Source organism: Bos mutus, chromosome 9 (assembly GCF_027580195.1).
Source record: "Bos mutus isolate GX-2022 chromosome 9, NWIPB_WYAK_1.1, whole genome shotgun sequence".
Classification (NCBI taxonomy): Eukaryota; Metazoa; Chordata; class Mammalia; order Artiodactyla; family Bovidae; genus Bos; species Bos mutus.
Genome location: NC_091625.1, coordinates 9732843 through 9753976, shown reverse-complemented (window position 1 = coordinate 9753976; position 21134 = coordinate 9732843). Strand labels below are relative to the sequence as shown.

The 21134-nt window shown below is 38.0% G+C and overlaps 1 protein-coding gene across 4 annotated transcripts in view; it reads right to left on the bottom strand.

Moving 5' to 3' along the window:
• FAM135A (family with sequence similarity 135 member A) overlaps positions 1–21134 on the bottom strand; it is a 154432-nt gene that overhangs the window by 3803 nt on the left and 129495 nt on the right. For all 4 annotated transcript variants that reach the window (XM_070376171.1, XM_070376172.1, XM_070376173.1 and 1 more), the window contains 3 exons: positions 18939–19090; positions 17012–17122; positions 6479–6592 (listed from right to left, as the gene is read on the bottom strand). In XM_070376171.1, the coding sequence (XP_070232272.1) occupies positions 6479–6592; positions 17012–17122; positions 18939–19090 (377 nt within the window). The remainder of the gene's footprint in view (positions 1–6478; positions 6593–17011; positions 17123–18938; positions 19091–21134) is intronic.

The following is a 21134-nucleotide window of genomic DNA, read 5'->3' as shown; positions in this document are numbered from 1 at the left end:
AGTCCAGCGTTTCTCATGATGTACTCTGCATACAAGTTATATAAGCAGGGTGACAATATACAGCCTTGACGTACTCCTTTTCCTATTTGGAACCAGTCTGTTGTTCCATGTCCACTTCTAACTGTTGCGTCCTGACCTGCATACAGATTTCACAAGAGGCAGGTCAGGTGGTCTGGTATTCCCATCTCTTTCAGAATTTTCCACAGTTTATTGTGATCCACACAGTCAAAGGCTTTGGCATAGTCAATAAAGCAGAAATAGATGCTTTCTGGAACTGTCTTGCTTTTTCCATGATCCAGTGGATGTTGGCAATTTGATCTCTGGTTCCTCTGCCTTTTCTAAAACCAGCTTGAACATCTGGAAGTCCACGGTTCACATATTGCTGAAGCCTGGCTTGGAGAATTTTGAGAATTACTTTACTAGCGTGTGAGATGAGTGCAATTGTGCGGTAGTTTGAGCATTCTTTGGCATTGCCTTTCTTTAGGATTGGAATGAAAACTGACCTTTTCCAGTCCTGTGGCCACTGCTGAGTTTTCCAAATTTGCTGGCATATTGAATGCAGCACTTTCACAGCATCATCTTTCAGGATTTGGAATAGCTCAACTGGAATTCCATCACCTCCACTAACTTTGTTCGTAGTGATGCTTTCTAAGGCCCACTTGACTTCACATTCCAGGATGTCTGGCTCTAGGTCAGTGATCACACCATCGTGATTATCTGGGTCGTGAAGATCTTTTTTGTACAGTTCTTCTGTGTATTCTTGCCATCTCTTCTTAATATCTTCTGCTTCTGTTAGGTCCATACCATTTCTGTCCTTTATCGAGCCCATCTTTGCATGAAATGTTCCCTTGTTATCTCTCATTTTCTTGAAGAGATCTCTAGTCTTTACCATTCTGTTGTTTTCCTCTATTTCTTTGCACTGATCGCTAAAGAAGGCTTTCTTATCTCTTCTTTCTATTCTTTGGAACTCTGCATTCAGATGTTTCTATCTTTCCTTTTCTCCTTTGCTGTTCACTTCTCTTCTTTTCACAGCTATTTGTAAGGCCTCCCCAGACAGCCATTTTGCTTTTTTGCATTTCTTTTCCATGGGGATGGTCTTGATCCCTGTCTCCTGTACAATGTCATGAACCTCATTCCATAGTTCATTACGCACTCTATCTATCAGATATAGGCCCTTAAATCTATTTCTCACTTCCACTGTATAATCATAAGGGATTTGATTTAGGTCATACCTGAATGGTCTAGTGGTTTTCCCTACTTTCTTCAATTTCAGTCTGAATTTGGCAATAAGGAGTTCATGGTCTGAGCCACAGTCAGCTCCCTGTCTTGTTTTTGCTGACTGTATAGAGCTTCTCCATCTTTGGCTGCAAAGAACATAATCAATCTGATTTCAGTGTTGACCATCTAGTGATGTCCATGTATAGAGTCTTCTCTTGTGTTGTTAGAAGAGGGTGTTTGTTATGACCAGTGCATTTTCTTAGCAAAACTCTATTGTCTTTGCCCTGCTTCACTGTGTATTCCAAGGCCAAATTTGCCTGTTACTCCATGTGTTTCTTGACTTCCTACTTTTGCATTCCAGTCCCCTATAATGAAAAGGACATCTTTTTTGGGTGTTAGTTCTAAGAGGTCTTGTAGGTCTTCATAGAACTGTTCAACGTCAGCTTCTTCAGCGTTACTGGTTGGAGCATAGACTTGGATTACTGTGATATTGAATGGTTTGCCTTGGAAACGAACAGAGATCATTCTGTTGTTTTTGAGACTGCATCCAAGTACTGCATTTCGGACTCTTTTGTAGACCATGATGGCTACTCCATTTCTTCTGAGTTTCAGGTATACATTGATTCTATATTTTCATAGCTTATACTCCATTTAAAGTTACTATAAAATATTGGCTACATTCCCTGTAATGTATATTCTTGTGTCTTCTCAGGTAGTATCAGTGGTCAAGAAGCCCCCTGCCAATGCAGGAGACATGAGATACATGGGTTCGATCCCTGAGTTGGGAAGATCCCCTGGAGAAGGGCATGGCAACCCAGTAGTCTTGCCTGGAGAACCCCATGGACAGAGGAGCCTGGTAGGGTAGAGTCCATAGGGTCGCTAAGAATCCTTAGACACAACTGAAGCAACTTAGCATGCATGTATATTCTTATAGTTTGTTTTACACATAGTAGTTTGTATCTACCCATGTCTTGCCCATCCTTCTCCCCAGTGGTAATCACTAGTTTGTTCTTTGTAGCTGTGAATTTGTTTCTTGTTATATTTAATCATTTGCTTTATTTTTTAGATTCCACATATAAGTGATAACACGTTGTACATTTATCTTTCTCTGACTTATTTCACTAAGCATACAAATGGTAATATTCCATTCTTTTAAGTGGCTGAGTAATATTCCATCATATATATGTATCACATCTTCTTTATTGATTCATCTGTTAATGGACACATGTTGCTTCCATATCTTGACTACTATAAACAATGCTGCTATGAGTATCGGGTGCATGTATCTTTTGGAATCCGTGTTTTCTTTCTCTTTGGCAATATACCCAGAAGTGGAATTACTGGATCATATGGTAGTTCTATTTTTAATTTTTTGAAGAAACTCCATATTGTTTGCCACAATGGCTGAACCAGTTTACATTCCCACTACAAATGTACAGTTGAGTTCAGTTCAGTCGCTCAGTCATGTCCAACTCTGTGACCCCATGAATCGCAGCACGCCAGGCCTCCCTGTCCATCAACAATTCCCGGAGTCCACTCAGACTCACATCCATCGAGTCAGTGATGCCATCCAGCCATCTCATCTTCTGTCATCCCCTCTTCTCCTGCCCCCAATCCCTCCCAGCATCAGTCTTTGCCAATGAGTCGACTCTTCGCATGAGGTGGCCGAAGTACTGGAGTTTCAGCTTCAGCATCATTCCCTCCAAAGAAATCCCAGGGCTGATCTTCAGAATGGATTGGTTGGATCTCCTTGCAGTCCAAGGGACTCTCAAGAGTCTTCTCCAACACCACAGTTCAAAAGCATCAATTCTTTGGCGCTCAGCTTTCTTCACAGTCCAACTCTCACATCCATACATGACCATTGGGGGTTCCCTTTTCTCACATTCTCACCAACATTTGTCATGGTGATCTTGATTTGCATTTCCCTGATGATTAGCAATGCTGAGCGGCTTTTCATGTACCTGTTGGCCATCTGTATGTTTTCTTTGGAGAAATGTCTGTTCAAGTATTCTGCCCATTTTATAATCAGTTTGTTTTTGTTTTTGATGTTGAGTTGTATGAGCTGTTTATATAATTTGGTTTACTGGTCATATCATTTGCGAGTATTTTCTCCCATTCAGCAGGTGGTCTTATTGTTTTTTGATGGTTTCCTTTGCTGTGCATGAGCATTAACACTGAAAGTTTTATTTAGGTCTCATTTATTTTTGCTTTTGTGGGTTCTTTACCACTAACACCAGTTGGGAAGCCCATTGAGAGGTGACAGATGCAAATACTACTATGACTTGTGTCAAAGAGTGTTCTTTTTTTTTTTTTGCCTATGTTTTCTTATAGGACTTTTATGGTTTCTGATCTTATATCTTTAATCCATTTTGAGTTTAATTTTTTATATGTTGTGAGAAAATGTTCTATTTTCATCTTTTTACATGTAGCTGCCCAGTTTTTCCAGTACCACTTATTGAAGAGACGATCTTTTCCCCATTGTATGTCTTTGCCTCTTTTGTCACAGATTAACTGACCATAGGTATATGGGTTTATGTCTGGGGACTCTATTCTGTTCCATTGATCTCTGTGGCTGTTTTTTGCCAGCACCGTGGTGTTTTGATTACTGTAGTTTTATAGCATAGTCTGAAGTCAGGGAGTGTGACTGTCCAGCTTTGCTTTTTCCTCGAGACTGCTTTGGTTATCTGGGATCTTTTTTGGTTGTGTATAAATTTTAGGATTATTTGTTCTAGTTCTGTGAAAAATGCCACTGGTATGTTGATGAGGATCATTTTGAACCTATAAATTGCCTGGGGGAGTATAGACATTTTAACAGTGTTAATTCTTCCAATCCATGGATATCTTTCCATTTCTTTCTATCATCTTCAACTTCCTTCATCAGCATTTCATAGTTTTCAGAATATAGGTCTTTCATCTCATTGGTTAAGTTTATTCCTAGGGATTTTGTTTTTGATGCAATTTCAAACAGGACTGTTGCTTTCTCTTTCTTACAGTTCACTATCAGTGTATAGAAAAGCAAATAGTATCATGACATCTGCAAACAGTAACAGTTTTACTTCTTCTCTTCTAGTTTGGATGACTTTTATTTCTTTTTCTGTCTGATTGCTATGAGTTTTGTTTTTAGTCGCTCAGTCATGTCCAAATCTTTGTGACTCCATGCACTACAACATGCCAGGCTTCTCTGTCCTTCATCATCTCCTGGAGCTTTCTCAAACTCATGTTCATTGAGTTGGTAATGTCATCCAACCATCTCGTCCTCTGTCATCCTCTTCTCTGCCTTCAATCTTTCCCAGCATCAGGGTCTTTCCCAGTGAGTTGGCTCTTTGCATCAGGTGGCCAAAGTCTGGGAGCTTCAGCCTCAACATCAGTCCCTACAAAGAATATTCAGGATTGATGTCCTTTAGGATTGACTGGTTTGATCTCCTTGTAGTCCAAGGGACTCTCAAGAATCGTCTCCAACCCCACAGTTCAAAAGGATCAATTCTTCAGCACTCAGCCTTCTTTATGGCCCAACTCTCACATCCATATATGACTACTGGAAAAACCATAGCTTCGAATACAGGGGCCTTTCATCTCATTGGTTAAGTTTATTCCTAGGGATTTTGTTTTTGATGCAATTTCAAACAGGACTGTTTTCTTGCTTTCTCTTTCTTACAGTTCATTATCAGTGTATAGAAAAGCAAATAGTATCATGACATCTGCAAACAATAACAGTTTTACTTCTTCTCTTCTAGTTTGGATGACTTTTATTTCTGTTTCTGATTGCTGTGAGTTGTTGTTTTTCAGTTGCTCAGTCATGTCCGACTCTTTGTCAGTAAAGTAATATCTCTACTTTTTAAATGTGCTGTCTAGGTGTGTCATAGGTTTTCTTCCAAGGAGCAAGCGTCTTTTAATTTCATGGCTGTAGTGATTTGGAAGCCCAAGAAAATAAAGTCTGTCAGTGTTTCCATTGTTTCCGCATCTATTTGCCATGAAGTGCTGGGACCAGAGTCCATGATCTTAGTTTTCTTGACTTTCAATACTATTTGAATAAAAGTGGTAAGAGTGGATTTATTCCTGATCTTAGAGGAAATACTTTTAGCTTTCACCATTGAATATGAAGTTAGCTTTGGGTTTTGTTTCCCATAAATTATGTTGATATATTCTCTTTATACTCACTGTGACGAGTTTTCATCATGAATGGACGGTGAATTTTGTCACACTTTTCAGCATCAATTGAGATGATCATGTGTTTTTTATCATTTGTTAATGTGATGTATCACATCAATTAATTTGCAGATAATGAACTATCCTTGCATCCCTAGAATAAGTCCCACTTTTGATGTGTGATCCCTTTAATACATTGTTGAATTTGGTTTGCTAATATTTTGTTGAGGATTTTTGCTTGTATGTTCATCAATGATACTGGCTTGTAATTTTCCTTTTTTGTGGTGCCTTTGTCCAGTTTTGGTATCAGGGTGATGCTGGCTTTGTAGAATAATGTAAATCTTTCTTCACATTCAATTTTTAGAATAGTTTGAGGATAGCTATTACCTCTATTCAAACTTTTGGTAGAATTCACCAATGAATCTGTGTGATCTTGTACTTTTATTTGTTGGGAGGGTTTTTTTTTTCTTCTGATTAAATTCCACTGCTGGTAATTATGTTCATATTTTCTATTTCTTCCTGTTTCAGTCTGTGGAGATTTTACATTTCTAGAAATGTATCAATTTCTTTTAGGTTGTTCATTTTATTGGTGTATGATTGTTCACAGTCTCTTAGGATCTTTGTATTTCTGTGGTGTCAGATGTTGTAACTATTCCATTTTCATTTCTCATTTTATTTTGGTCCTCTCTTTTTTTCTTGACTAGTCTGCTTGCTGCCAACAAGTATAGTTACTTTACTCTTTGACTAAAAGTAAAGTATTGCCAAACATGCAGCATGACCTTTACTGCAACCACCAATCCCAAGAAACCAGAGGAAACTGAAGCACAAATTACTTCTGAAGCAGTAAAATGGAGAACTATTTGTAATTATATGAAAAAGGGATTTCAAAAGAACAACTACGGTTGTACAACACTGGCCAAAACATCTTACATGGTAGAAGAAAACAGATGAAGGAAAATGGAGAAAGGATAGCTGTTACTATCAGCAGGTGGAAAAGGAAGTCAGAAGAAAGCAAGGACAAGAGAAAGGAGAGAGAACACGAATGCAAGAAAAATTTGGGAGAGACTCATAGGTAGACAGAACTCTCTTAAATATTTCTAATTTACTTCGTTACCTGACTGTTTGTCCTTCAAAGCTGTCTTGCACATTTCAATGCGGGCAGAATGATAAGGAACATAGCGATCTTGCAGAGATCCCACTAGGACAACATTTCTGAAGTAGTGAAGCCCTGTGAAGAAAAAAATACTGAGTTACAGTGCAACAATTTACCAGATTATACGTAACTTACTAGTATCATATTAAGTGACCATAAATGTACTTCCTCAGTAGTATTAAGTTTATGCCTTTTTAAGTACCCGATGAATTCCTTCTCCAAATTACTAGGTATTCTCTACCAAAACCGCCAGTTTCATTTACGTAGTTTAGGTGCTGATATGAGAACTGTGTGTCTGCACTGAGAGAGGGCAAGCGTTGTGGTATGGGGGTGAGGGAGAAACTGGATAGGTGAACTGAAATTTTACCATAATGTTCTTATTTCATAGTCTTATTTCCAAAGGATATTCATCAATATTCAGAATTATTTCCCAAGGTAACAAAAGTACACTCTTCCATAAAAACAAAACACTCTGTACAAAATCATTTAAAGCTGACTTTTTACTTTAAGTTTGCATTTGACCATTGCCCAATATTACTTATATTTTCTCCTTATTTAAGCATGATGTCAAGATAATAAATACTTTGAATTTTTAATAAAAAATTTTATGATCTATTCAATAGACTTTTTGTTAGGTCTATTTAAATTTTTTAATTTTTCAGTAAACTAGGTGAATTTAGGGCTTGTGTCCTTGGGATGCTTTGCTAAATAACTCATTTAAATACTGAAACTACATTCCTGACCACTTTAGTACTAGTGATGTTCTAATTTTACTATCTGGCTCAGACCAGTAAATACAAAATCAAATTTTATGTGATTAATTAAATAAGGTACAAATAGATATTGGTAACACATTATAATTGGTTATTTAGTACATAAAATTTTGTTCTGGAATGTTCCAGAACAAAATTTTGATACTTTTTGTGCCCTGAAATTCAGATTCTTAGAGACAGTCAATTGTGGGGACTACTTTGGATCCAGAATATAAAAAGCTTTCATAGAAGCTCCCTGTCTTCTCTGGAACTTAAGGACCCTAATGATGAAGAGTTTAGACTGACACACAGCCAGGTGAAATGGTATATACCTTCTGTGCCAAATGTAAGGTCATCCCTTCTTTTGTCAATGAGAAGATACTACTTTGTGGCCACTTGAATATACAAAATTCTAGGAATGTAAGTGAAATAAGAGAATGGCTATAATAGGAATTAACTCAGTTGCGTAAATATTTTAAAAATTATATTTTAGAAAGATTAAGAAAAGATTTTCCCCTTCATTCTCACATTTCATGAGACAAATTCATTTCCCTCTGACATTATTTGAAACCAATGCCTTCACTGGCATGACTCTGGGAATCATCTGTGTGAACTAAGCAGAGGTCTTAGAGCTGGCATACACTTACCCTTTGGGGTAATTTAAGACTCCATGGGGCAGATAAGCATTTACATCTTTAAGAAAACTGGTTTCTACATCCCAGCTTCCATATGAGCACTTTTCTAAAAATGATTTTTCCTTCTCCTACCTTATGAGAGAAAGATATTTTTTTCTCCAATCTATTTCTCCAATCTATTTCAGATCTTCTTATGGTACATACCCAGGGAGAATCAAGCCAAAAATGAATGAAGTCTTACTTTCTCTTACAAAAAGTTTGATTTGATAGATTGTTTGACAGTTAAGAAATGACTGTGTCAATTAGATGTCATGGCACATATTTCCCACAAATTAATTTATAGCTCTAAGTCTTTACATGTTTATGAAAATACAGTAAATGTATACTACCTCACATGCCAGAAAATATATCCATTGCAACTATTTAAAATTATAGAAAATAGTTGTAGGTATCACTATAAAATTATACAAGGGGATACAAACTGTTTCAAAATTCTTTTAAGGGGTCAACAAGCCAAAAAATGTGAAAGCCACCATCCCATGGCACATCATTTTCACTTCTAACCCAGTTACCTTAGGTGCTGTGCTTCCTAAATCTGACAGTTAACTGAAACTTTATCCTGAGCTGCATGAAACCAGCCATTTAACAGCAGAGTTGGCTTTTTCTATTACCTAACATGTGTGTCCTCTGTAAAGGCAACCACACTGCACAGCTCCGGGGGCATCACTCCCATCACATTGACAGGAATGATGCTGCACAGCCTGTGGCAGCCTTGCTCAGTAATGTTTCTGTACTTTTTCTCAGAACACCAGCATCTTTTACATTTTTACCAGTATGTAAAATATTACATATCTCTCATGTTAAAAAAAGTCACTCACTCAACAAATCTGTCCTTGGACTTTATGCTCCCCTCCAATTACCACCCCATTTACTGGCACTCTATTTCTATAGTTTATATTATAAAAATTATAGTCATTTAATTAAAATTTAAATATATTTTCCCAAAAAATCACTCTTTGCAGAGATTCTGCTGTGCTTCTACAGAAATAATGGCATTCAGGCTCAGAATCACTGCTTCAGATGATTTAGATCCTTGAGAGGAGCACTGGTGTCTCCTAGGTTCAGGCAGCTTGGTGGAGTGGAAGTACGCAAACCAAGAAAAGAGGAGGGGGTGTCCAAGAAACCCTTATGCTCTTTGATTCCATGATAAAATAAATACAATCAAAGACACTAACATCAATATAGATACATGATACTGTCATATTTTAAAATGTGATTTCCAAGATAGCACTGTACTTTAAAAAGCCACCGTACTTAAAAAATGCATTTTAAATTGAATTATTTTAATGTTTTCAACAACAATGTATTTATTAATGATAATAAGCATCCTGTATGGAGCCTACTTTTTGCATCAGCCAAGTGAAACAGACTCTGGCCTCTTTTTTGAGTCTTTTGTTTCCATTCCTGTGTAGCAGTGTTGGCTGGAGAGGGCAGCAGCTCAAAGAGAAACATGGTGGTCCCCGAGGTGCAGTACTGCTGGGAATCATGGCAGCACTTCATCTGAGCAAAATCCAGCTGATGGACACATCTCAGGGCTGTGTCTGGGGAGCCTTGTACCGTAGGTTCATCCTCTGTGTACCTGCACTGACTCTACCTGCTCAAAGACAGCCTTGTCCACTGACCTTCACTTAGCCCAAGGTGACTAATTCTTGGTTGAAAAGTTACCTCTAACTTGGTAAAGTAATACTCTTTTCCCCTCTGTAGAATGAGATAGTTTAACTAGAAAAGTTTCTAAATATTTTAGCTGCTTTTCAGGATTGCCATGAAAGATAAAAAGTAAATGTTCAAAATTTTTCTGGACTGTATAATTACATGACTTATGTATGAATGAACATTATAAATTTCATCTTCATTATTTTAGTCTTCCTGATACTTTTGACTGCTCATTTGTTTTTCCTGAAAATTTAATGAGCTTTAAAGCAATTCACTGGAGAATCCCATGGATAGAGGAGCCTGGTGGGCTATAGTCCATAGGGTCATAAAGAGTCAGACACAATTGAAGCGACTTAGCACGCACACACAAAGCAATTCATATTGACTCATCTCTGTTTTATTTTCTGGAATTGACAAAAATAGCTGTTTTGAACCAGTGGTTTTACACCTCAGGGAACATTTAGTAGTGTCCAGAGACAATGCTGTTTCTCACAAGCAGGGGCTAGGACATGAAGGGCTAAGGTGTGTTTGCACTATTTATTGGGCAGAGACCAGGGATGCTGCTAAACATCCTACAATGCATAGGACAGACCCTGACAACAAAGAACATTCAGCCCAGAATATCCAAAGTGCTGAGAGGTTGAGAAATCCTGTGCTTTCTAAAGGGACATATTCTACACAGTATTAAACTGTTCTTATTTTCACTCATTTATTTAAAACACATTTGAAAGAATTCACTTCTTAAAATGTGAGTTGATGCTGATGCTTTCCTATACTTTCAGAAACAAAATACAAATGTTAATTACAAATCAAGTCATACCTATTATTAAACGTCTCTGTAATCTGCTGTAAGAAAAAATTATTTTGTGCCAAAGTGGTACTGCAAGAGACTTCTTTAATTGTTGTATTTTATTTGTCAGAATTCAACAGCTGGTAAAGAGAGTCTAAGCAGATATATTTGCTGCTAAGTCACTTCAGTCGTGTCTGACTCTGTGCGACCCCAGAGACAGCAGCCCACCAGGCTCCCCCGTCCCTGGGATTCTCCAGGCAAGAACACTGGAGTGGGTTGCCATTTCCTTCTCCAAGCAGATATATTTAGGAAGATCTTAAAATAAGGATATTTTGTTTTTGAAATTCTAACAATGGATAGTTTGTTCTTTGGCTATTTTTGAGGCCTCATCATGGAATGCTGGGAGCACCCCGACCCTTCTTTCTCTGTGAACCTGACCATTCAGTACCGCTGTCACCTAATCTACAGCTTACCTTCCACATTGCTATAGTTCTAGCTTTTGATTAAGGAAAGTTATGATCCAATGATATGTTGCAGAGATAAAAAAGACTGTTTCAAAATGAAGACCCACGGGGGAGGCCTTGCTTAAAAAAGGGAAGAGGGTAGGAGTCTGATTTTGCTTTAGACAGGTGATTTTAGGCTTTCTCAAAAGAACAGGAAACTGGCCGTTCAGAAGAAACAAAAGCAATAATCAGACCAAGGCATCCAAGACGTTGTATTTAGCTTTAGCAAAGTAAAGTATAACAGAACAGTTATCACCAGGGCTCCTGTTTAAAAATACCTGCGAATGGCATACTGGCTAAGTAAATTGGTTAAGTAAATGCTGCTCTATGTGTTCCTGTTTTATTAATATTTACTTAAAGTTTCTGGCGTGAACCCATCTACTTCTATCTTGTGAATAAAGAATTATATGTACATATACAGGTGTAGAGGTTTCCTAGGAATTGACTACTCATATTTCATTGAGATGATTCCCGCCCCCCTCCCCCCAAAAAAAGGGAAAAACATAGCTTGGAGAGAATTGCTCCAACTCCTATGACAATATTATAAGTTAAAATCAATTAATGAATATTTGTTGATATTTAAAACTAAAATTAGAAAAACCTTCTCAAACTTTTGAAAGCACACATTCCTGGCTTAGCATGCCTGCTCTGGCCATGTGGGCTGGTACTGGCTGGTGGGCAGCGGCGGGCGCTCGGCCGCTCCACGTGTCTGTCTCAGCTGCAAAGGGGGCAACGGGGCTCCTATGTCACAAAGTTAAACACATTCACAGGTATGACATGCTAGCACTTTAATAAGTCATCTGAATAATTTTTTAGCTAGCAATATTGACAGTTCTGCTAAAAAAAACTCCCCAAACAGATTTATAAATCCATAATACTATTTTAGTTCAGGCATCTCTTCATTTAGAGGTATTTTTACTAATTAATATTTACTGAGTTTTGTATTATTTAGAATGCTGATTATTTTACATGAATTATCTTGTTTAACCTTTAACAGTCTTGTGAGAAAGACAGTATTATTCCCACTGTACCACTGGAAAAACTGAGTGTTATTTAGATTAAGTAAACTTGTCAGTGTTTCTGCTAAAATTAGTATCTACGTGTGCTTTTAAAGTTTGGCTCCTAAACAGTGCTGGTACAACCAGAGGGGAGATGAAAGTCCTGCCACACATTATAAGGCAAATAATAAATCAGTAACTTGTAAGCAAAATTATAACTAATTCTTAGAAAAGAATTCAAGTGCAAAAGATCTATTCAGATCTACAAATAAAGTAATGTAAATATCTTTTCAGAGGGGAATGCCATAGATTACAGAATGTTTACAGTAAAATTTTACAGTTATACTCTCTCTCGTGTTTTTCTTATGTTGCTATTATTGTTCTTGTTTTCGCTAAGTTGTGGCTGACTCTTATGCGACCCCATGGACTGAGGCCACCAGGCTCTTCTATATATGGGATTTTTCAGGCAAAAACACTAGAGTGGGTTGCCATTTTCTTCTTGAGGGGATCTTCCCAACACAGGAATTGTACTCGCATCTCCTGCACTGCAGCCAGATTCTTTACTGCTGAGCTACAGGGGAAGCCCTGCTATTATTACTATTGCTAATTAAATGTTACTTTGTAAAATGCAGTATAAATACACAGACCCCAGGGAACATTTACATTTTTTGCCTTTCATATATTTCCTTTCCTGTTCCATCACTTCATGACAAATAGAAGGGGAAAAAGCGGAAGCAGTGACAGACTTTATTTTCTTGGGCACGAAAATCACTGTGGATGTGACTGGAACCATGAAATTAAAAGACTCTTGCTCCTTGGAAGGAAAGCTACGACCAACCTAGACACTGTATTAAAAAGCAGAGACATCCCTTTGCCAATAAAGGTCCATACAGTTAAAGCTATGGTTTTTCATGGCATGTACTGATGTGAGAGCTGGACCATAAAGGCTGAGTGCCAAAAAATTGATACTTTTGAACTGTGGTGCTGGAGAAAACTCTTGAGAGTCCCTTGGACAGCAAGGAGATCAAACCAGTCAATCAACCCTGAATATTCACTAGAAGGACTGATGCTGAAGCCAAAGTGCCAATACTTTGGCCACCTGAGCCAACTCATTGGAAAAGACTCCGATGCTAGGAAAGATTGAAGGTCAAAAAAGAAGTGGGCAGGAGAGGATGAGATAGGTAGAGAGAACAACCATCTCAATGGACATGAATTTGAGCAAACTCCTCAGGAGACAGTGGAGGACAGAGGAGCCTGGCACGTCCATGGGGTCGCAAAGAGTCAGACACAGATTAGTGACTGAACAACAAACCCTGTCAGCAGCAGTAGTACAAACTCCATAGCTACACACAATGGATCTAGTCAGTCTAAGTTTTTCTCACATGAGAACTATGTGATGTAGGAATATCTTGTGATTTTGTGAATCAAGCATATATTTCTGTATACTGTGAATAACTCATTACTTTGTACCCTTAGACACAAAATCTTAAAACTTCACCTAAAAAAAACCTTTCTTTCATGGATTCTAATAACCAATAACACATGAAATAACCATTTCCAATTATCTTCCTCATATTCATAACAGTAGTTAAGGCAGAATCCTGAAAAGGATATGGAATTTAGAAAGATGGTAACAATAACCCGGTGTACGAGACAGCAAAAGAGACACTGATGTATAGAACAGTCTTATGGACTCTGTGGGAGAGGGAGAGGGTGGGAAGATTTGGGAGAATGACATTGAAACATGTAAAATATCATGTAAGAAATGAGTTGCCAGTCCAGGTTCGATACACGATACTGAATGCTTGGGGCTAGTGCACTGGGACGACCCAGACGGATGGTATGGGGAGGGAAGAGGGAGGAGGGTTCAGGATGGGGAACACATGTATACCTGTGGCGGATTCATTTTGATATTTGGCAAAACTAATACAATTATGTAAAGTTTAAAAATAAAATAAAATTAAAAAAAAAAAAAAACAAGACTCAAATGAAGTGGGCTGTATTCAATGACTAAATCTGCCTGGTGTTCATATCAAATGTTTCAAGAGCAGGAGGAGAACATGGTGATAAGGATGAAGATGAAAAACAGATTTAAAAGGCCAGGGCTTAAGTTTACTAGTTTAAGTTACTTAAGAAACATGGGTTTGATTTTCAGCTTACCATACAACATTTGACCTGCTTTTGGATACTGAACATAACGTTGAAAAGATCATTGATTCAATGGCTTTGTAGCGAACACCTACTGGGAAGAACTATGCTAAGTGGTTCTTGAGGGTATTGTAAGTAGTACTGAGGGCACATATAGTGGGGGAGTGGGAAAGGGTTGTCATGACAGATCCTAGTCAGGGAAAAAAGGCCAAGAGGCATAAAGATGATTGACATGAGATAAGCTGTAATGAGTATAATAAAAGAGGTTCATATGTAATGTTAAAGCAGCTCACAGATGACACTCACAACTCGGGATGTGGTAAACACAAAGAAGTAGGATCCACCACAGATGACACTGAGATGTTTCACACCAAGTCATCCAGAGGACAAGTACCATTTAGAAAAGGTTGAAAGAAGAGGAAGCAGCAGAAGAAAACACATTCAATTTCAGACACACTTAGTTTGAAATGTAAGCACAGGCATCTAGCAGGTAAATGAAGACTGGAATGAGGGCTTTCCAGAGACAGAAGACTCAAGATATGAAGGTATATACTGGGTACTAGTCGTGCATGACTCTCTGCGACTCCATAGGCATTAGGCCACCAAGCTCCTCTGTCCATGGACTTCTCAAGGCAAGAATACTGGAATGGGTTGCCATTCCCTTCTCCAGGGGATTTTCCTAACCCAGGGATTGAACCTGGGTCTCCTGCATTGCTGACCGATTCTTTACCATGTGAGCCACCAGGGAATGAACATTACATCAGACAGGGCATCAAGGAAAGCTCTGGATAGGTGATGGTGTGGAGTATAATTTCAGAGAATGAAGAGGATTAGTTCTGCAAAGATGTGCAGTCACAGGGAGGAATGGTGGTAGAAAAAGCAAGGAAGGTGGGAAGCACAAACATGTACGACATGACTACAGCAAAGGATGAGTGTGTTCAAAGAAGACAGGATATTACAGTGACAGGATGAAAAACTGGTTGAAATTTCAGAGTAGAGTGTAGCCACGTGTGGTTTCACAGTGGAGTGGAATAGAACGTTACCAGAGTTGAGAAAGGCTCTTTAATGCTTGATGAACCATTTAAAGAGCTGCTTGTGGAATTACCAAATTGATGCCAGGATATTAAGATCCCGAAACTATCTTTTCCTAAAGCATAACTGTGCAGTAAATATTTGTCAATGAACTCCTATCAAAGTTCTCACTGACCATGCAAGGAGGTCATCATAACTTAAGAAGGCAGCGGAGCCTGGGTGGGATAAGCCTCACAGGAAGCAGTTTCATGTGATGGTGGAGGAATAACTGCTGTGCTGGGATGGAGAGCAAGAGGACGCGCTCCCCCTCCAGGTGGGCCTCAGTAACAAGAAATCAGAAGTCCAGCTGCTTCTACAACAAAGGTGGTACAGTGTGGCCTGTGTGATCTGGACTGCTGCCTTTTTACTTTTTGCATAAATAAAATTTGTTTGAAATGCAGCCACACTCATCAGCTCACGTGTTGGCTATAGCTGTTCTTGTGCTACAATGCTATGTTGAGTTGTTACAACTGAGATCCCACGGACTACAAGCCAAAATGTGTACTATCCAGCCCTTCAGCAAAAAAGTGTGCCACTCCTCTGTTCTGTCACCAGGGGGAGCAGGGAGCTGGGGACTGCAGGCTGGGGAACTTTTCTGCAGGAAGCAGAGATCACGGTCTGTGCAGAAGACACAGATGAACACAGTCTGTTCTCCACAAGTGGAGATTTCAAAGGGTTAGAGCGTGCCGGGAACACATGAGTATAACCCAGGGAGAGACGAAAGGTCAGAGGTGAGGTCACTTAGAGAGAGTGAGACTGGATGGGGAGAGACCAGCTGGGGACTTCTGGGAGTAAAAGTTTAGATATAAAAATTTTAGTAAAAGTTTAGATAGTTTCCCTTCATGCAAGATAGGGAATATATTTAATAACCGGTTAATGCCCCGATAGCTCAGTTGGTAAAGAATCTACCTGCAATGCAGGAGACCCTGGTTTGATTCCTGGGTTAGGAAGATCTGCTGAAGAAGGGACCACTCCAGTATTCTTGGGCTTCCCTTGTGGCTCAGCTGGTAAGGAATCTGCCTGCAAGGTGGGAGACCTGAGTTCAATCCCTGGGTTGGGAAGATCCCCTGGAGAAGGGAAAGGCTACCCACTCCAGTATTCTGGCCTGGAAAATTCCATGGACTGTATAGTCCATGGGATCACAGAGTCAGATACAACTAAGCGACTTTCACTTTCACTTTCTTTCACTTAATGAGAGATGACTAACCAGATTCATCCAGTGGCCAGAATTTGTAGAAGGAATAACTACTAATAGTTTCAAAGTGAAAGTGTTAGTTGTGTACTCGTGTCTGACTCTTTGTGACCCCATAGACTGTAGCCACTATCCATGGAATTCTCCAGGCAAGAATACTGGAGTGGGTTGCCATTCCCTTCTCCAGGGGATCTACCTGACCCAGGGATCAAACCCAGGTCTCATGCATTGCAGGCAGATTCTTTACCATCTGAACCACTGGGGAAGCCCCAAGAATACTAGAGTGGGTAGCCATCAGGTAGCCATCAGTTTCTCACATTTTCCAGAAATACTTATAATAATAAAATAAAAAAATATGTGGCAGTTTAAAACAAGGGCTGAAGACTGGGGTTGGGGGCACCTAGAAGGACATGAACCTAGTTAAAAAACTAACTCATGGTATGAATTATAAATGCTAAAAATTTTTAGGATAATCTCAGACTAGCTGTGCAACTCATAAGAAATAAATACAATCATATAAAAAATTAAATCATGCTATCAGTTGTTTGGTTTTGTGAGTCGATTTCATTAGGAAATTACAACCAACTGATAGTTTTTTAATCACCAGAAACACATGTTAACTTATTTGCTAAAGGTTTATTTTAAAAGAGGTTTTCAAGTGTATGTTTTTAAAACTGTTACTATATACTTACCTGCTTTATTACTAAGCTTGTATAAGAAAGTTTGGCGAGGGTCTGAATGATCACGACATGTCAATTGTAAAAGAGAACCTGATTTTTTCCATTTCTGCATAAACCACAGACCTAGAAAGTTATTAATGGTACGAGATATTTGAGAGTTATAAACTGGAAAATATAGTACCATATAACAAGGTTATTAATTTTAATATACATATTTCACTTAAAAATCATATTCCTCAAATTAGCATTTTGTTGGTGAATAAAAAATGTATTTGCAAAATATTTCCATTTTCTGATAATAAATATAAACACAAACACACTGAGGTTAACAATGGGTTAATGGTTGACAGAAGGCTTGCTACTTCTATCTCATTCAGTAATTAAACAGGTAATGGTCTATCAAGATCAAATTTGGGGATATTATACCTTTAGATATATTCGTTCAAATTAAGATGAAGTGAAGGGGGATAAAACTTCAAACAGTCGTAGCTCCACATGCCTGAGCACCGAGGCTTTACAGCCACCACAGCTCAGCCCTGGGATGAGCAATTAGATGATGTTTTCTAATAACACTGATTATAATTAAATTTTAATTTTTAATTGTATTTCTTCATATTATCAGTTTCCTGTATTTATTTTAAAATATTTATCTATTTATTTATTTTTGGCTGTGCCAGGTCCTCATTGCTGTGCATGGGCTCTCTATCGTTGTGGCTGGTGAGGGGTACTTTTCATTGAGGCAGGCAGGCGCTACAGCATGGGCTCAGTAGCTGTGGCACATGGGTTTAGATGCTCTGTGGCATGTGGGATCTTCCTGGACCAGGGATCGAACAGGTGTGACCTGCATTGGCAGGCAGACTCTTAACCACCAGATCATCATGGAAGTCCAGTTTCCTGTATATAAGTGCATCTTCCCCTTAAGTAAAACCTCAATCACCCTGGAGCTGGTTTTTAAGACTACAGACTATTCATTTCTACTTTTGTTGATTCTAACATTACTGAGGTGAACGAAGAAAAGAGGAAAAAACCTTTTAATTGATTAAAGCTGCTAACTGCAATGCTATCTGGGGAAAAGTTTAGTGAAGGAATAAATTTAAAGGAAATAAATTTAAAGTACTGCATCTTATTCATGCTGGGTTCTACTTTATATTATTTATATGTTTCATTTTTTTTTCTCTTGCCTTCTTTTTGAAACTGTAAAAATCTAGATCAAGCCAGATTTTGAAAACCACCCTTCAAAATGAGATTCAAATGAAAATGTTGTGGTTTATTTGTCAATGAAAGAAGTAGAGGAGAAAACGGAAATAAGAGTCTCAAAGCTTGATGAAAAAAAGTCAGGATGAAACCTAATTTATTCTTTCAATGAGAATCAATTGACTATACTAGAAAAGCCATTTAAAAATTCTAAGGGAAAAACAAAGCCAAATAAGCGTAAATCAAGTAGAAGATCTTTCTTAATGAGAATATTTATTCTAATAAAAATTGAGGTCTTAATTTTTATTTTAATTTCTTTAAAAAGTTTAGAATTTATTTTCTCCTAATATCCCTTTACTGTTATCAAATCAAAATCAGAGTTAACATTCTATATAAAATATTTTATAACTTTATGTTAATTATAGATATTTGTTATCTGCTCCACTAATAGAATAACAGAATAATCTGTTTATAATACTAACATTTACTGAAAATAAACACGTAACGAAAACAAGAGAGAAAAATGCTCCAGTGGCTTGACAAATATTTCAATAGGATATCATTTTCTGAAATGAGTTTTATCAGCTTATTTCTTATGCATGATAAAACAGAAAAATAGCTGCATCTTTTGTTTCATGAAATTCTATATGTGACAAATTGGCTCTAAAATAAACATCAGAAAATACTAATTTGGATTAAATCTCCCCAGGCCATATTTTTTATACTGAACAATAAAACTTCTTACCTGTATTAACAAGAGCACTGCTATTGTAGAGTGTACCAAGGTGAGGTCCAGAAAGTGAAAGAAAGGTATGAAGCCTGCTGAGGTAATATTTAAACCGTGGTCTTGTAAGCACTGAACGGATTATTAAATTGCCCAAAGAATGTCCAATAAAGCTATAAAAGAAAAAAAATGACATTTCTCCCATAGCATTAGTTTTAAAAACAAAAGTAAAACCTGCTATCACTATACAGAGATGTGAAATACTAAGAGTTTCTAATATGTTTTAAAACTATGATTTGATACTCTGAAATGATGTAACTACATTTTGAAGGAAAAAAATATGAGAATGTAGCAGAAAATTCCTATGATTATATAATTTATATATTTAATCTACAGAAAAAAGATATTACTTACCAGAAAATTTTTACTCCTAGTTTGCAACTGCTTAGAAATACATTTAAAAAGTAATAATATATTGACTACATGATAAATTTTCCTTTTTAGGTATACACAGCAATTACAATAAACTGTGGAAAATTCTGAAAGAGATGGGAATACCAGACCACCTGACCTGCCTCCTAAGAAATATGTATGCAGGTCAGGAAGCAACAGTTGGAACTGGATATGGGACAACAGAATGGTTCCAAACAGGAAAAGGAGTACATCAAGGCTGTAATTGTCACCCTGCTTATTTAACTTCTATGCAGAGTACATCATGAGAAACTCTGGGCTGGAGGAAGTACAAGTTGGAATCAAGATTGCCAGGAGAAATACCAATAACCTCAGATATGCAGATGACACCACCCTTATGGCAGAAAGTGAAGAACTAAAGAGCCTCTTGATCAAAGTGAAAGAGGAGAGAGAAAAAGTTGGCTTAAAGCTCAACATTCAGAAAATTAAGATCATGGCATCTGGTCCCATCACTTCATGTCAAATAGATGGGGAAACAGTGGAAAGTGTCAGACTTTATTTTTTGGGGCTCCAAAATCACTGCAGATGGTGATTGCAGCCATGAAATTAAAAGACGCTTACTCCTTGGAAGGAAAGTTATGACCAACCTAGACAGCATATTAAAAAGCAGAGACATTACTTTGTCAAAAAAGGTCTGTCTGGTCAAGGCTATGGTTTTTCCAGTGGTCATGTATGGATGTGAGAGTTGGACTATAAAGAAAGCTGAGTGCAGAAGAATTGATGCTTTTGAACTGTGGTGTTGGAGAAGACTCTTGAGAGTCCCTTGGACTGCAAGGAGATCTGAACAGTCCATCCTAAAGGAGATCAGTCCTGGGTGTTGATTGGACGGACTGATGTTGAAGCTGAAACTCCAATACTTTGGCCACCTCATGCGAAGAGCTGACTCATTTGAAAAGACCCTGATGCTGGGAAAGACTGAGGGTAGGAGAAGGGGATGACAGAGGATGAGATGGCTGGATGGCACCACCGACTCAATGGATGTGAGTGTGGGTGGACTCCGGGAGTTGGTGATGGACAGGGAGGCCTGGCGTGCTGCGATTCATGGGGTTGCAAAGAGTCGGACACGATTGAGTGACTGAACTGAACTAAACTGAAGTCATGATTTAAAACAAAATAATGAAATCGTATCAGTGAGGATGATTTAGGAGACATTACATCCCCATTTCTCTTATTTTTGGTCCACACTCCACGTTGGGGGAGTTCTTTGACTGAATGCATTTCAACACACATGAAATATACATGCATTTTCCTACTTAAGTATAAGATTATACCAAAATAATAGCTAATACAGAGGATTTCATCTTTACCTAGGAATAGCTTAAATCAAAACAGCCTTTTCTGCTTCCCATTATTTTACAATAGACAGTACATGAATCCCTGGGGACAACTAACAGTGAAAGAAGCAAGCCTGAGAGCTGTCTCAGCAACGGTTTATAGACAACGACTAGGGAGGAGCTGACAAATTTCCTGAAGCTGGGAAGGCAAGTCTGATATCAAACTGTTCTCAATCAGCTAGATCAAGCTTCTGGATTTTATGGCTCACTGTAACTGACTAAAAGAGGCATATTCTTGTGGATGAATTAAAAAAACCTGAAACAATACTTTCTCATTATAAAATAACAAATTAATAAAAGGAATACAAGATGACTACAGAAAATTTAGCAAACAAATTAAGATCCATAAATGACAAAAATAATTAGAAAACAATCTCTTCTCCCCCACCCCCGACAACATACATCTCCCACC